Source organism: Tupaia chinensis, unplaced genomic scaffold (assembly GCF_000334495.1).
Source record: "Tupaia chinensis unplaced genomic scaffold, TupChi_1.0 Scaffold000146_1, whole genome shotgun sequence".
NCBI lineage: Eukaryota > Metazoa > Chordata > Mammalia > Scandentia > Tupaiidae > Tupaia > Tupaia belangeri.
Genome location: NW_006159616.1, coordinates 770,772 through 786,551, shown reverse-complemented (window position 1 = coordinate 786,551; position 15,780 = coordinate 770,772). Strand labels below are relative to the sequence as shown.

The window sequence follows — 15,780 nt, the reverse complement described above, 5'->3', positions numbered from 1 at the left end:
TGGGTCCAGGACCTGACCCGGGGTTGTCCATGTGGGAGTCCAGCAACATAACCGCTACTCCATCTTCTGGTCTTGGTATTAGATGAACTTTAACACATTAAAAGAACAATTTTTTTTTTTAAATAGTGGGTATGTGTGCTTACCCCAGGGGGAGGGGGGGATTGGGAAATCACCCCCAGTGGGGAATGGCCATGCTACAATTCCTTCTCTTCCATTTCTGCACCCTTTTGGGACTTTGGACACACACACATACGTGCCCAGTTTTTTGTTTTTTTTGTTTTTTTTTTTTACGAGAGATTTTTGCTATAGGGTGCATGCACTCACACCTCCCCCTCCGGGGGGGTGGTGGTCATGCCACAATCCCTTCTTCCTTCTCCTCTCAGAATATTGGGCACACAAGCACACACGCCTGGTATGAGTTTTAAGACTCTGGGACTGGAACCACAGTCGATTACGTCGGAGTCCAGTGATGCACCTGTTACGCCGTCTGCTGGCCCTCCAGCATGTTTTCCTTTTTCTTTTTTAAAAGAATTATTTATTTAATTTTATTAATTAATTCATTTATTTTAATTTGACCAGAAAAAGACAGACACACAGAGAAAAAAGAGAAAGCAAGCCACCAGGTCCGGGACTCAAACCATGGTCTGCCATGTGGGAGTGTCCAGCGCCTCAACCACCATGCCACCTGCCAGTCCCAAATGTTTTTTTTTTTTTTTTTTTTTTCAAAGCAAGACTTCTCTGTGTGCTGGCATAAACCGCATAACCAAATCCAGGCCTCTGCATAGCACTGTAGTAAACAGTTGTTAACCTGGCATGGGGGTGGGGGGGTCAGTGTTTTGTATTTAGAGATATTTTTCAGGTGAAATTGGTAGTTGTCATTTAGCTTGGATCTATGTAGGCTTTTTCTAAATTGGTATGTTCGCATTGGTGCAGTAGCCAGGTAATAAAGAAGAGGTTTGTTTTTGTTTTTGTTTTTGTTTTTTTTGAGTAGTTTTTGTTATAGGGCACATGCGCTCTCCAGAAAGAGAGAGACAGAGAGATAGAAAGTGAGAAATCACCCCCCCCCCTTCCTGCCGTAGGGGAGATGGCCACACCGCAATCCCTTCTCCTCCATTCTCCTCTTGGGATCTTGGTCACGCACGCACATGTGCCCGGCTTGAGTTTAAGCCACCGGGTCTGGGACTTGAACCACAATCAACTACATGGGAGACCACCCACATAGCCATTATGCCAACTGCTGGTCCCATAAAGGACAGTCGTTGAGCAAAGACTCAAATTTGGAGAATTCTTTATGTCTTGAGTTCTGCTTGCCTTAATCAAACATAAGAAAGCATGTTCCTATTTCTGTATTTAGCTGTCTAAAGTAGTCTAGCTCAGAGTAAGAATGGAAAGCTGTTGACTAGTAGACGAGCTTTTGTCTTACAGGAACAAGTACAAAGATTCCCATTTATACTAGCAGTTACAAATAGTTCTCATGGCTTCATAAATCTAAAGGGGTAATAGGCTGGTGGTTTCATTCCCACTGCCAGGGGAGAAACTGAAGCTCACACATCATGTTTGCCCGAGGTCACTGTAGTCAGTGAGGTGACAAGCCAGGTGTGGCTGGGATGCAGTGAGTAACTGCCTTGTAACTGCCTGCGTCTGCATCAGCTGGGCCGCCTAAGAGAGCTTCCCCCTCGTTCCGTTAGGAGCAAGGCCCACCTAGGGTAGAACTCACTCAGCCGTTGATTGTTCTCCAGTAAGCTGGTGGGTAAGATGGGGCTGTGTTTCTGCATTCTTTGTGGACAGTCTCTCGGCTGAAAGGAGTGATTTGATGGTACCGTTGTTAGTACCTAGAAAATAATCTGTCATCCTCTACAAAGCCAGGTATTCAGTTGTAAGTGTCAGGGCCTAGCTCCAGACCCAGCCATTTTGCTATAGCAAAAAGGTTTTGCTTTGTTATGTTGTTAATTGTTTTAATCATAATCACAAGGATCCCTAGGAGAGTTTATGTCTCATTCTCTCTGGTCCTTACATTGGCAGCTAAAATGTTGGGTGTCTACATTTGTTTTGTACAGGGGAATTTCATTTCATGGCTCTGGATGACAAGAACAAAGGCTTCCCTTTTAATTATATTAAGCCATATTAAATACAAACACAAAATAATGTCCAGATACTTAGAATATCCCTGTAAATAGCAGAGATCTCCTGTACCTCGAGCCTTACTCAGACAGTGAGCGCTCACGTAGCAGCTGCTCCCAGGGTGACCAGGGATGGAGCGGTGCTCTGACCTGTGCTGTCGTCAGCTGCGACTGGACGTGAGAGCAGGTTGGGAAATAGAGTAACTCGTGTGTCAGGAACATTTTGGGCAATGCAAATATGAACTGGGGGGGAGATGGGGAAAGTGGCTCAGAATGCCTCCGCATCTCCTGTACACCAGCCTGTACTCAGAGGCTTGCCGTTCCTTTTAACATCCTCCGAGGATTGGCTGTCTTAATCTGATTCCCGCCACGCCGTCGTGGTCGACCTTACAAGGTCTCTGGTCTCCTTTGGATTGTGTGTATCACCACTAAATGGGATCCAGAGGCTTAGTTGCTACTTGAGAAATAAGATCTTGGTTTTCGTCCCGAGAATGGCTCACTTACTATGAAGAAGAAACACAACCCTGACAGGTAATGTGTGTCCGGCCCCTCCCAGACCGGGAGCTCTGGTGGCACTCAGTACCTGCCTTAGACGGGCAGTCCCCATCCGCCTTCATACAGGGTGCTGCTGAGGTGGCCGTGCTTGACTCTGACCTGTTGGCCTTTTTTGGTTTTCATCTTCTGTTAAATTAAAGAAAAATCTTTGGTATATCTATGACAGTCCTGAGGTTGCAAAATAGTTCATGGCAAATGTATATTATAGAAAATGTGTGCTTATATTTCAAAATTTTTTGCACCAAAATAAACTCATACTTTAATTCCACTTTTTATATGAACTTTTTGAAAGCCTCTTATGTAGTTTATTAGCAAGTGCCTATTTACCGAGCACCTCCACTGTGTGCTAAAACTGTAAGGGCAAACTGCTTAGGCGTCGTGTGTGCCTTTCACACACCCATCACTGCCTTAAGGAAGTCCCTTGTTTTTATTTATTTATTTATTTATTTTTACAGAGAGATTTTTGCTATAGGGCGCATACACTCGCCAGAGAGACAGAGACAGAAAGTGAGAAATCATCTCCCAGGGGAGGTGGCCATGCTGCAATCCCCTTCTTCATTCTTTCTGGATTTTGAGCACACATGCATGCATATGTGCCCACTGTGAGTTTTAGGCTGTTGGTTCCAGGACTTGAACCACGGTCAACTACATGGGAGTCCAGCGATGTAACGATTACACCATCTGCTGATCCTGGAAGTCAGTTATTTTTAGAAGAGTATTGATGAGTTAAAGAGGAGGGTGGGGATGTAACTATCTCCATTTATAGACTAATACAGACTTTTATTTAGATTAAGAATATACCTGTTACCATTCTCCCTTGGGGATAATAGCCATACCTCGTTTCCCTTGACTATTTGGGAGAATCTGAATTAGAGACTCTTCAGGTATGAATTTCTTCTTCCAGGTCTTACCTAAGGAACTAATCTTAATTTCTCGCTTACTATAATTCTACAAGCGTTTAATGGTAGGGGTTGGGAGGCTGCCCAATGGCATGGGAGGCTGGAGACTGGCTGTGGCCTGTATTTGGCAGGTTTGGTCATTACAGCTTTTTTTCAGAGCGATTCTTCCTGAGGATTTCTCTGGCTAAGTCTCGGAACTTTCTGTACCTATAACATTGCTGTACTCAGTTCTGTTCTACAGCCTGTGAGCTTATGAAAACTAGAAGTAAGATAAGATTGATTTTGAAGACCTAAGGAAGTTGCGATGGTGAATGTAGCCAGAAATAGAACTAAAGGGAGCTGTCCCCTTCACTTGAGATTACTTCGCGTAGGCTCAGGCGTTTATCCAGAAAAATTTTGGCCCCCCCTAAATTTACTCCTCAAGAACTAGACACACAGGCTGCCCCCCTAGTGACCATGTTCAGGGATGTTCTAAGCAGTCTGTAGGACCAAAGCACTCAGGTTCGAGCCCAGTTAGAACAAGACTCATCAAATCCTTAGTCCCAAAGGACCAAAGTTTTCCTCTAGCTTTTCATGGAGAAGTAAGTGGCTTTGAAAGTCATAGTCGAACTCTGGTTAAAGTGATAGCCTTTGTGTTTGCTTCACTAATAGGAGCCACTGTATTATTGGTTCCTTCCCTGCAAAAGACTTCTTACCCTTTGTAATCACTTACCACACTCCTTTCTCAGGGTGCGATTTAAGGACCTAGACTAGAATGGCCAGCTAAGATGAAAACTGTTGTGACTGTTTAGAGTGCCCAGGTTTCAACTCCTTTGTGTTACTTTCTTTCCGTAGTTACTTACAGAACCAATAGCGAGCCAACGAGAAAGAAGTGACAGAAACACGGTTCATGTGAAGGTGCTCAAGTAGTCATTTGCTAGAGTCTGGATATACCAAATGGAACATTTCTAACTAGCTTATTTTTAGAAATGGAAGAAAAATTTTATATGTATTAAAAAGACTTTTTCAAGACAGCTTTTTGCTATAGGGCGCATGTGCTTCCTAGAGAGACAGAGATGGAGAGAGAGAAAATGAGAAATTACCCCCTTCCCCCCGGGAGGGGTGCCCATGCCACAGTCCCTTCTCCTCTCAGGATTTTGGGCGGGCATGCATGCACATGCGCCTGGCATGAGTTTCAAGCCGCTGGGTCCGGGATCAAACCACAGTCAGCCATGTAGGAGTCCAACGCCTTAACCACTGTGCCGCCTGTTGGCCTCTTAAAAACTTATTTCTATTTTCTTCCAGTCAGGATTGCTTTCCTAATGAACAAGTATTTTATTTACTACTTTTCTAATATTTCTTTAATTTCAAAATTAAGTTTAAAGTTAATGGAGAAACAAATCCAGGTTTCAGAACTATCCCTGGCTGCATTTGTCATGTTCCTATAATCACGTCATCAGAAAGTGGGTGGAGCCTGACTCCATCTGGTAAAATCGGACCCTCGGGTTAGAGTGGTGTACCGGAGACGCAGTCCTGTCATTGCTGTCAGGTGTGGCGGGACTCTCTCGGTTTGGTTTTTGTTTGTTTGATTTTGTTGTTACCGTTCTGTGTGTTTCCTTTCTTCTTTTATTGAGTTTTGCTTTATTTCTCACTGCTTTCTGACACCCTTCCCTCCCCTCCTTTTCAGACTGCCTTTCTTTTGGTCATTTCTATGCCTTGACTCCCATTTTGGTCCCTGTACAGTCTGTTCCTTATTTCTCTGGTGGTTGCAGCTTCTGAGCTAGCAGAATGCTTCTGTCGTGCTGTGTGTGTAAAGCCTTGATTTTACTGCTGTCGTACAAAACTAAACTTGACGTGGCTGTTGGGCTGTTATTTACAGTTTATTTCTCTCTCTGCTGCACTGGTTAAAAGGACACTGTCAAGGTATTTTTTTCATAATTTTTCAAATCATTTTCCTCACTGTTTACAGTAACCCATTAAAAGCTTAAAACGTAAATCTTTTCTTTCGAAGATCCTCTCCATCATACATTCACACCGGTTTGTTGTTGTAGAGTTGGCCTCTATGTTGGGCTGGTGCCATTTGAGTTTTTGTCATTGAAAGCGCATGTAAAACGTCAGTTTTTTTGTGAGGGGCGTGGGTGGTCTAGCGGGGACAGTGTAATCAATCAAGTGTGCTGCTTAGCAACAGAGGGAAGAAGTACAAGGTCAAATTTGGTCTCTCTAACCTTGACAGTGTCCCTTTAAGTATTTCTCTACCACACGCCCTGGACCCCAGTAGCTGAGCCTGAGTGCCTCGTACCTTCTCAGTATGGACCTCCCTCTGTGACTGTTCACGCTAGCTGCAAAGATTAAAGCTCGTCTGAAGCGAGCTATCCAGTTGACACTGGAAGAGCTTTAATCTGAACCATTTGCACACTCGTGTGTTAGCGCACTCTGCTCTCCTGTAGAGGCATATGTGACATAGTCCCTCTTGCTGCTGAGGCGCCTTCTTGCTGGGCATTTGGAAAGCCGCACGTAGAAGCAGCACCTTTCATACATCAGAAGAGGCAGGCCTGCACATTGCAACTGTGATCAGCTTTCATACATCAGAAGAGGCAGGCCTGCACAGTGCAGCTGTGATTGCCTACGATCTCATAACCACGTGGATTTCATTTTGAAATTAAATGTTTCCATTTTGAAAGGAGCACCAAATTTAGACTTGTAGAATTGTCTTTGGTAGCATCATTGCAGGAATCACACTAGAAATTGCACATTTCTGAGCAAAATATCAGCATCAGTTGAGTTGCCCTGTGTATGACCATCAATCAGAGAGGAGAAACAGCTGCTGATAAAGTAAGTAAAATTCCTGGCAAAATGATCTCTTCCATCAGCTCTCATAGCTGAGTAATCAAAACAAGGAGGGATTTCACTAAGAACTCTTTCGGCCATGGGTTGAACGGGTAGGTCAGCTGTTTTCAATCCACCAAGCTCTTAAGTATCACCTGTTACATAGAAATGGTGACAGATGTCCACACCCCAGTCCTCTGCCTCATTTCTCCACACAAACCAGAAGACTTTTAGGGATTTAGATTTTCTCTAGGCTCAGGGCAGTTCTGTTTCATAACAGTGTCCCGATATCTCTCTCCCTTGTGTAGTCTGTTAGACTTTCTGGTTGCTTTAGATGTGGTTCTGATGGAATCAGTTATGGCGTCTGTCATGTTTACAATTCCCAGAGGGACTTGCGGCTCTCTGCCCTTTCTTTTTTGGGTACAGATGGCACTTCTCACCAGATTCTTTGCCGCAGGATGACTCATTTAATAGAGTTACTTGCGTGATTAGTGAAGGGCGGAGGTTAGTGCTTTGAAGTCGTCTGTTTAGTTGGAAAGGACAAAAACTAAAGAGTTTCAAATGAGAGTAGAGTCTTACTGTGATGATCTCATTGATAGTCAGGGGCTCTGAGTAAAAGCTCACTCCTCCTCAGTCAGTATTTATTAGACTTTGATGTTTTGTTTTCCTGTTACCAGTTTTAGGTTGATACAGTCTTGTGAAATTCCATATTTTGAATCCCATTTCAGCTAATGTCCTGCTTATGGCAAGAGATGCTTGCCTTGGACCTGCCTTTTCAAACCTCCTCTCTGCTGTGAATCCAGCGGTGGGCTCTCAGATGCAGTTGTGTGGGGCTGGGCTCCGTGTAGCAGAGGGATTTGCTTCGACTGACTGGGATGGGTAGGCAGGGTGCAGCATCACCCAGGAGCCTGGTCTTGCAGCTTGATGACTGACTTCGCATTCTGTTCCTTTCATCCATGACAGTGAGGGGCCAGATATTCTGGTAACTCAAGTCTTTGCAAGAGCTTTGAACATTCGACTCTGAACCTACTGGTGCCATAAAATGTTTTAACTCTGGAAAAGAATGAAGGCGCTGGTTGTTCTTGTTCATAGCCTCGGCTTTTGTTTCTCTCCACCCTACTCCCTGAAATTCAGTCATCTTTGAGGGGAAGCAGATTCCTTGAGCTTTCTACTTTCTCATCCTGCCCTTATTCTGGAAGGTCCTCGGGTGTGTTGACATAGCTTTTGGGGCCTTTTCCAGCCTGTCGTTTGCATGTCAGCCCAGCTCAGCTCAGTGCATGTCAGCTCAGTGCACCTTTGTGCCCCATGTGACTTTGGTTAGCACCAGTATAAATCCCTGGCTGTTTTCATAAGTGGAGTCCCAGCTCTGAGGGCAGCAGTGGGAGAAGAGGGAAATTGCAGGGCCAAAACATTTCATATCTCATTTAAATGGAATTGACCACTTCATAGAAAAGAAAATTCAAATCATTGTCCTCAAAGGTTTCCCCTTTGAGATACGTATTTTGACTGTTTTAAACTGCAAAGCATTTACGTTTTCATGGATGCTTATGTTTAGTCGTGTAAGGACCAAACTCTGCTGTACTTCGGATTTTCAGGTTCCTAAAGAAAAAGATGAAATGGTAGAGCAAGAATTTAACCGGTTGCTAGAGGCCACATCTTACCTTAGTCATCAGCTAGACTTCAATGTCCTCAATAATAAGCCTGTGTCCCTCGGGCAGGCCTTGGAGGTTGTCATTCAGTAAGTACTTTGTTGCTGACTGCTGTGTAGTGAATTACACTTAAAGATTTTAAGTTTTTCAGCAAGTTTTATTTTAGTTTTCCCTTATTTCTATGTGAAATTATTAAAATAATTACTTGATTTTAAAGCCCCCTTCAATTCTAAAATCCATTGCTTTTATAAAATTTGCCAGAGGGTGTAAAATATTTGCCAGAGGCCAGAGAGACAAAGGGCGGGAGGCGAGGTTGGTGAGAAAGCACCCCCTGGGAGGGATGGCCATTGCACAATCCCGGCTCCATTTCTTCCTCCTGTCAGGATTTGAAGCATGTAGATACACGGCACCTGATGTGGGGTTTTTTTGTGTGTGTTTTTTTTGTGTGTGTGGGGTTTTTTTTTTGTTTTTTTTTTTGAGAGGTTTTGCTATAGGGTGCATGCAGTCGCCAGACAGAGAGAGAGAGACAGAAAGCGAGAAATCACCCCCCAGGGGAGATGGCCACGCCACAATCCCTTCTCCTCCATTCTCCTCTTGGGATCTTGGGCATGCACGCACACGTGTCCGGCGTGAGTTTTAAGCCACCGGGTCTGGGACTCGAACTGCAGTCGACTACATGGGAGTCCAGCGACATAGCCATTATGCTAACTGCTGGTCCCCCTGATGTGTTTTTTAAACCCCAGGTCCAGGACCCCCATAGTCAGTTGTGTGTGATCTAGTCACCTTAATCACCATGCCACTGGCTGACCTCCAAGTCCATTGTTGTTATATGTATTTAACATAGCTTGGGAAATAATCTGCCACCAGCCAGCTTTCTTATTCCCAAGTATTAGAAATTGCCGTGGGCCTTCATGCCCTTGAACATTTCTGATAAACTTGTGCTGCAAAGCTGGCTGTGAGGCTGGGGCATACATACTGTCTTTCTCAGGTTGCAAGAGAAACATGTCAAAGACGAGCAGATTGAGCATTGGAAGAAGATAGTGAAAACTCAGGAAGAATTGAAAGAACTTCTTAATAAGGTAAAGTTCTATTACTTTCATCATCATGTATGAAGAAGCTTCAAACTCTGGTTTCTTCCCTCCATGGAAGAGGAGATCTGCACAGCAGGCAGTTTCGTCTGTCAGCCTTCTAGAATGGCGCTGCAGATGGATTGTTGCCGGGAAATAGATCTTTCCTGTGCCCACTGCCCTCTAGCTGTCCCAAAGCAGGCCTGGCGCCCTCTGCAGGGTTCTAGGATCAGAGTGAGAGCATCTGTACTGGGCCAGGTTACCACTGGTGGAAGACCAGCAGGTCTGCAGCCCCGTTCATGGCTGTAAGTATTTCTCTTGAGGGGCCAGCACCCCAGTGGTGTATCTAGTATATCTGTTGGTGACTGTTCTCTGCTATGTCCCAGCGCCCGGAGCGCCAGACTATTCAAGTTCAGTCATTTATTTCTGCGCATCCCGCCACCTGCAGAAAGAACGTGGTCTTAGGAAGAAGACAGCCCCTGAGGGAGGGCTTTCTAACGTGAACTCTGGGGCACCTTGGGACAGGAGTCTCGCCTTCCTTTCTTTCTGTGTCTCATTTGTCCACCCTGTCTCCACCTGCACCTGCTTCATGGATTGTGGCCAGGATCAAGTGAAAAGAGTGACTTGAGGACTGGCAGCTGGCAGGGGGTCTGTGGAGTCTGGGCTCAGGCTTTAGCTGCCACCTTAGTCCTACGTCGTACCTTGAGAAAGCCCAAGAAAGGAACGTTTGGAATGCTTCCTTAAGATTTGTGTGATGATTTGATCTTTTACATAGTTAAAAAACGAATCATGACAATTATTTGTCCCAAAGTAAGTTTAAGTTAAATTGGTAGGAGTTTGTGTTTCCTAGAAATGAAATATATTGGGTCATCAGAAAAGTCATGACATATAGGCCCCAGTTTTAACGCTCCCGGGTGGTTTCCGTGTGCAATCAGGCTGTGCCATGGAGCGTGGTGACATTCCTTTAATTTTTGTATGACTTTGATGTTTTCCTCTTCTTGTCCTTTCTTATCATGCGTTTGTCCCCAACTCTTTTCATTCCTTCCTTTTTAAAATCAGTTTTTAATTTTTAATTTTCGTTGGACCTGATAGGGTGGTATGTGGGCAGCTGGCAGGGGGTCTGTGGAGTCTGGGCTCAGGCTTTAGCTGCCACCTTAGTCCTACGTCGTACCTTGAGAAAGCCCAAGAAAGGAACGTTTGGAATGCTTCCTTAAGATTTGTGTGATGATTTGATCTTTTACATAGTTAAAAAACGAATCATGACAATTATTTGTCCCAAAGTAAGTTTAAGTTAAATTGGTAGGAGTTTGTGTTTCCTAGAAATGAAATATATTGGGTCATCAGAAAAGTCATGACATATTTTTCTATGTAAAAATGCATTATGATTTTTCTGATGACCAGATACTTAAATGTATATAATTTTTCATGAATGGGACACTCCTCGCCCTTTTATTTATTTCAGAAGACAGAACCGATCCTACAACACTGAGATTGTTAAGTCCTGTAAGATTGTCCTCCCTGTGTTTAGAGAAGGGACCATGCCCGAGGGCACATGTGATTCGGGGATAAATTGCATCACTATCGGTAAATCTGTTCTTTTCCCTCTTAGATGGTCAATTTGAAAGAGAAAATCAAAGAACTCCATCAGCAATACAAAGAAGCATCTGAAGTGAAGCCACCAAGAGATATTACTGCAGAGTTCTTGGTGAAAAGCAAACACAGGGACCTGACTGCCCTTTGCAAGGTGTGGTATACACATACATGCCTCACTGGCTTACTGGGGATCCTGAGAGTCAGTATGGAGGTGGGGCACTTGGGAAACGAGAGAACCTTTGTAGCCCACCACAGATGTCTGTAAGTGAAGAAGAGGGTTTGGTTCATGAGAGCCATGGGGACTTAGTGAGTTCGTTTGGTTTGAGATCGCCTTTTTCTATAAAATTCTTACCCTGTCCTGGGACCAGCAGTTGGCGTAATGGCTATGTCACTGGACTCCCCTGTAGTCAGTCATGGTTCAAGTTCCGGACCCGGTGGCTTAAACTCACGCTGGGCGCATGTGCATGCGTGCCCAATCCCGAGAGAATGGAGAAGGGATTGCTGTGTGACCATCCCCCTGGGGGGTGATTTCTCGCTTTCTATCTCTCTCTAGCAAGTGCACATGCCCTATAGCAAAAATCTTCTCTAAAAAAAAGAAGAATTCTTACCCTGTCCTAACAATCTCATCATTTTAGCATGCATAAATCTCAGTCTAGCCCTCTGCTAATTTATCTCTAATCTCTTAATGGTTTACAATAATAATTGCATATGGGCCTCTGAGAATCATTTGCAGTCAAACTGGTTTAAGTCCCTGATGTTGTATCTCCTAACCATGTGACCTTGGACTCCTTAAGGAGCTCATCTGTAACATGGTTTTAATAATACTTAACTTGTAGGGTAGTTGTGAAGCTTATATCTTAAGTGGTTATCTCAGGCCCAGTTGCAGTGGTACGCACTGCTAAGACATTGAGCTCTATAGTCTGGGACCTCCTGGGCCTGGGTTTGATGCCCAGTGTAACCTAAAGGTTGGGTATGGTGGCATGCACCTGTAATCCCAGTGACTTGAGGAAGCTGAGGCAGGAGGGTGGCAAGATGGGGTGTGACCCTCTCTTATAAATAAATAAATAAATAAAGCACTAAGCCCAGGTCTAGCGGCATGGTGAATGCCCAGGAAATGGTACTTGCTATTATTTCTCATCCTTACCTTGTAGCCGCTTAGTATGTTTCTTCTTTTGTCTTCTTGTGCATGCTCTCTCTACCACTCATCCCCCCTCCCCAAGACTTATTCCAGGCTCACATTTGTAACTTGTCTTCAAGAACCAAACACCTGGGGCCTGACCACAGGCTTGAATTCCACCATACGTCCCGTATATGAACAGGATGGGAGTTATGATCCAGGCTTTACGTTTTGGTATAAACTAGGGTGATCTCTGACTCTTCAAGGTAAATCAGATCTGCTTAATTTTATCAGGAATATGATGAATTAGCTGAAACACAAGGAAAGCTAGAAGAGAAACTTCAAGAGTTGGAAGCCAATCCGCCAAGGTAAGAAAACAAACACAGACATTCAGAGGGATGTCTTTTACTATTTCCTTCCCTTCCCTTCCCTTCCCTTCCCTTCCCTTCCCTTCCCTTCCCTTCCCTTCCCGTTCCATTCTTTTTTTTTTAACAAATTTTTGCTATAGGGCAAGTGCACTTGCCAGGGAGACCGAAAGCTAGAAATAACCCCCCATGGGGGATGACTACTCCACAATCCCTTTCCCTCCATTCTTCTCTCAGGATCTTGCGTATACATGCATCCGGCATGAGTTTTAAGCCGCCAGGTCCAGGACTTGAACTTCTCTAAAAAAAAGAAGAATTCTTACCCTGTCCTAACAATCTCATCATTTTAGCATGCATAAATCTCAGTCTAGCCCTCTGCTAATTTATCTCTAATCTCTTAATGGTTTACAATAATAATTGCATATGGGCCTCTGAGAATCATTTGCAGTCAAACTGATTTAAGTCCCTGATGTTGTATCTCCTAACCATGTGACCTTGGACTCCTTAAGGAGCTCATCTGTAACATGGTTTTAATAATACTTAACTTGTAGGGTAGTTGTGAAGCTTATATCTTAAGTGGTTATCTCAGGCCCAGTTGCAGTGGTACGCACTGCTAAGACATTGAGCTCTATAGTCTGGGACCTCCTGGGCCTGGGTTTGATGCCCAGTGTAACCTAAAGGTTGGGTATGGTGGCATGCACCTGTAATCCCAGTGACTTGAGGAAGCTGAGGCAGGAGGGTGGCAAGATGGGGTGTGACCCTCTCTTATAAATAAATAAATAAATAAAGCACTAAGCCCAGGTCTAGCGGCATGGTGAATGCCCAGGAAATGGTACTTGCTATTATTTCTCATCCTTACCTTGTAGCCGCTTAGTATGTTTCTTCTTTTGTCTTCTTGTGCATGCTCTCTCTACCACTCATCCCCCCTCCCCAAGACTTATTCCAGGCTCACATTTGTAACTTGTCTTCAAGAACCAAACACCTGGGGCCTGACCACAGGCTTGAATTCCACCATACGTCCCGTATATGAACAGGATGGGAGTTATGATCCAGGCTTTACGTTTTGGTATAAACTAGGGTGATCTCTGACTCTTCAAGGTAAATCAGATCTGCTTAATTTTATCAGGAATATGATGAATTAGCTGAAACACAAGGAAAGCTAGAAGAGAAACTTCAAGAGTTGGAAGCCAATCCGCCAAGGTAAGAAAACAAACACAGACATTCAGAGGGATGTCTTTTACTATTTCCTTCCCTTCCCTTCCCTTCCCTTCCCTTCCCGTTCCATTCTTTTTTTTTTTTTTTTTTTTAACAAATTTTTGCTATAGGGCAAGTGCACTTGCCAGGGAGACCGAAAGCTAGAAATAACCCCCCATGGGGGATGACTACTCCACAATCCCTTTCCCTCCATTCTTCTCTCAGGATCTTGCGTATACATGCATCCGGCATGAGTTTTAAGCCGCCAGGTCCAGGACTTGAACTGTGGTTGACTGCATGGGAGTCCGGCGACAAAACCTTATGCCATCTGCTGGCCCCTTTTTTACTATTTTCTGTATTAGATTTAGAAGAAAAATGATAAAGCACAGTGAGCTTTCATTTATATTCTGTGAATAGATTTTAAATTGGTCAGTGAATGGAAAATATCTGAACATGTGACTGCTTGTTAGGTTTCTGAGTTCCCTAACTCATGTTTTAATGTGTGAAAGTACCCTAGATAAAAACAAGTTGTTCTTTTGAAAAGATAGCTTTTCCTCGTTGGTTCAGCATGGCCATAAGATCCGATCCTCGGATAAAGATATAGTAGATGGAACGACCCCCTTTACATGTCCATAGTTCTGGGGCTGGGAAGGCGCTGTTCTTTCTAGTTCACTTGTGACAGTGAGCACTTGCATGCTGATTAAATGCTCTGTGCATCCAGTCTCCACGTATAAGGGTACTTCGAAAGGTTGTTAGGAAAAAAATGGAGTTAAAGTGTGAGATTATTTAGGTGCAGAAACTTTTTTGGGGGGGAGAGGTTTTCGCTATAGGACTCGTGCGCTCGCCAGACAGACAGACAGAGACATAGAGACAGAAAGCGAGAAATCACCCCCCAGGGGGGATGGTCACGCCGCAGTCCCTTCTCCTCCATTCTCCTCTTGGGATCTTGGGCACGCACGCACACGCACCTGGCGTGAGTTTTAAGCTACTGGGTCCGGGACACGAACCGCGGTCGACTACGTGGGAGTCCAGCGACATAGCCATTACGCTAACTGCTGGTTCCCATGGGTGCAGAAATATTTTGAAATACAAGCATAGTGTTTTCATAATACGCACTTTTCATGAACTTTTTGAAGACTCATAGATCTATTTCATTCTGCAGTCAGGGCTGCTGCCCCTCTTCTGTAAAGCTTATGCTTTAGGACAAGCAGGTGGCATGGTGGTTAAGGTGCTGGACTCCCATATGGCTGGTTGTGGTTCGAGTCTAGACTTGGTGGCTTACTTTCTCACTTTCTCTCTCTCTCTCTCTGTTGAGCACATGTGCCCTATAGAAAATCAAAAATAATACATAAAGTTTTAAAGATTATTCTTTAAAAAAATAGCTTATGCTTTATTCAAAATATAAAGATACTGTTTGCCTTTTTTTTTTTTTTTAAAGTCTTTGCCATAGAGTGTGTGTGCTCACCAGAGAGCCGGGGGGTAGCCACACCACACAGTTCCTTCTGTATTCTCCTGGGATTTTGGACGTGCATGCATATGTACCTGGCATGATTCCCAAGCTAGGTCCGGGAATCAAACTGTAGTTGGCCATGTGAGAGTCCAGCACTTTAACCACTATGCCAAATGCTGGCCCTGAAAAAAAAATCTTTACAGTGAATAAGCTTTTATAATGCAACGTGACTGAGTGTGAAGAAATCTTCCTTTCAGACAAACGAGGCTAGTGCAGTTCGCTTTATATTGTGAATACGGCACTGTTGTAAGCACCAGAGATAAAGAGACTTATAATAAAAGGGATAAGATCCTATATTCTGACTTTCACTTCTTTGTGTAAGGTACCATTCCTGACTTAGGTTCCCGTACAGTTGTCGAGACATGTCCATCAGCTCATCAAGAATAGTAGTAATGTCAGGGCCAGCAGGTGGCATGGTGGTTAGAGATGCTGGACTCCCACCGGATGGACTGCGGTTTGAGTCCCGGGCCTGGCAGCTTCCTTTCTCACTTTCCCTTTCTCTCTGTCTCTCTCTGCTCAAGTTAAAAATAATAATAAAACTAAATAAATGAATACTTCTTACAAAAAAGAGAATAGTGGTAATGTCTCTGAATAATACCCTGTATTCCCATGTTCTTGTTTTGTAGTGATGTATATCTTTCTTCAAGAGACAGACAAATACTTGATTGGCATTTTGCAAATCTTGAATTTGCTAATGCTACACCTCTTTCTACCCTCTCCCTTAAACATTGGGATCAGGTAAGATTTGTTTATTTTGTCGCTTGTGTCTTTCAGAGAACCCTTAAGAAAAACTGTTTGTGTGTGTGTGTGTGTGTGTTTTCAAGAATTATTTGTTTAATTTTATTATTATTTTTGTTTCTTCTTCTTTTTTTTTTTTTTTGGAGAGGTTTTTGCTATAGGGCGGGT

At 43.9% G+C, this 15,780-nt stretch overlaps 1 protein-coding gene across 1 annotated transcript in view; it reads left to right on the top strand.

Annotated features, from left to right (window-relative positions):
- Positions 1–15,780, top strand: part of KDM1A (lysine demethylase 1A) — a gene marked incomplete at its 5' end in the record, with an annotated part of 91,646 nt that overhangs the window by 61,987 nt on the left and 13,879 nt on the right. The window contains 6 exon segments of the mRNA XM_014586525.2: positions 5,465–5,476; positions 7,975–8,117; positions 9,017–9,107; positions 10,705–10,839; positions 12,100–12,173; positions 15,501–15,612. Coding sequence (XP_014442011.1) covers positions 5,465–5,476; positions 7,975–8,117; positions 9,017–9,107; positions 10,705–10,839; positions 12,100–12,173; positions 15,501–15,612 — 567 coding nt within the window.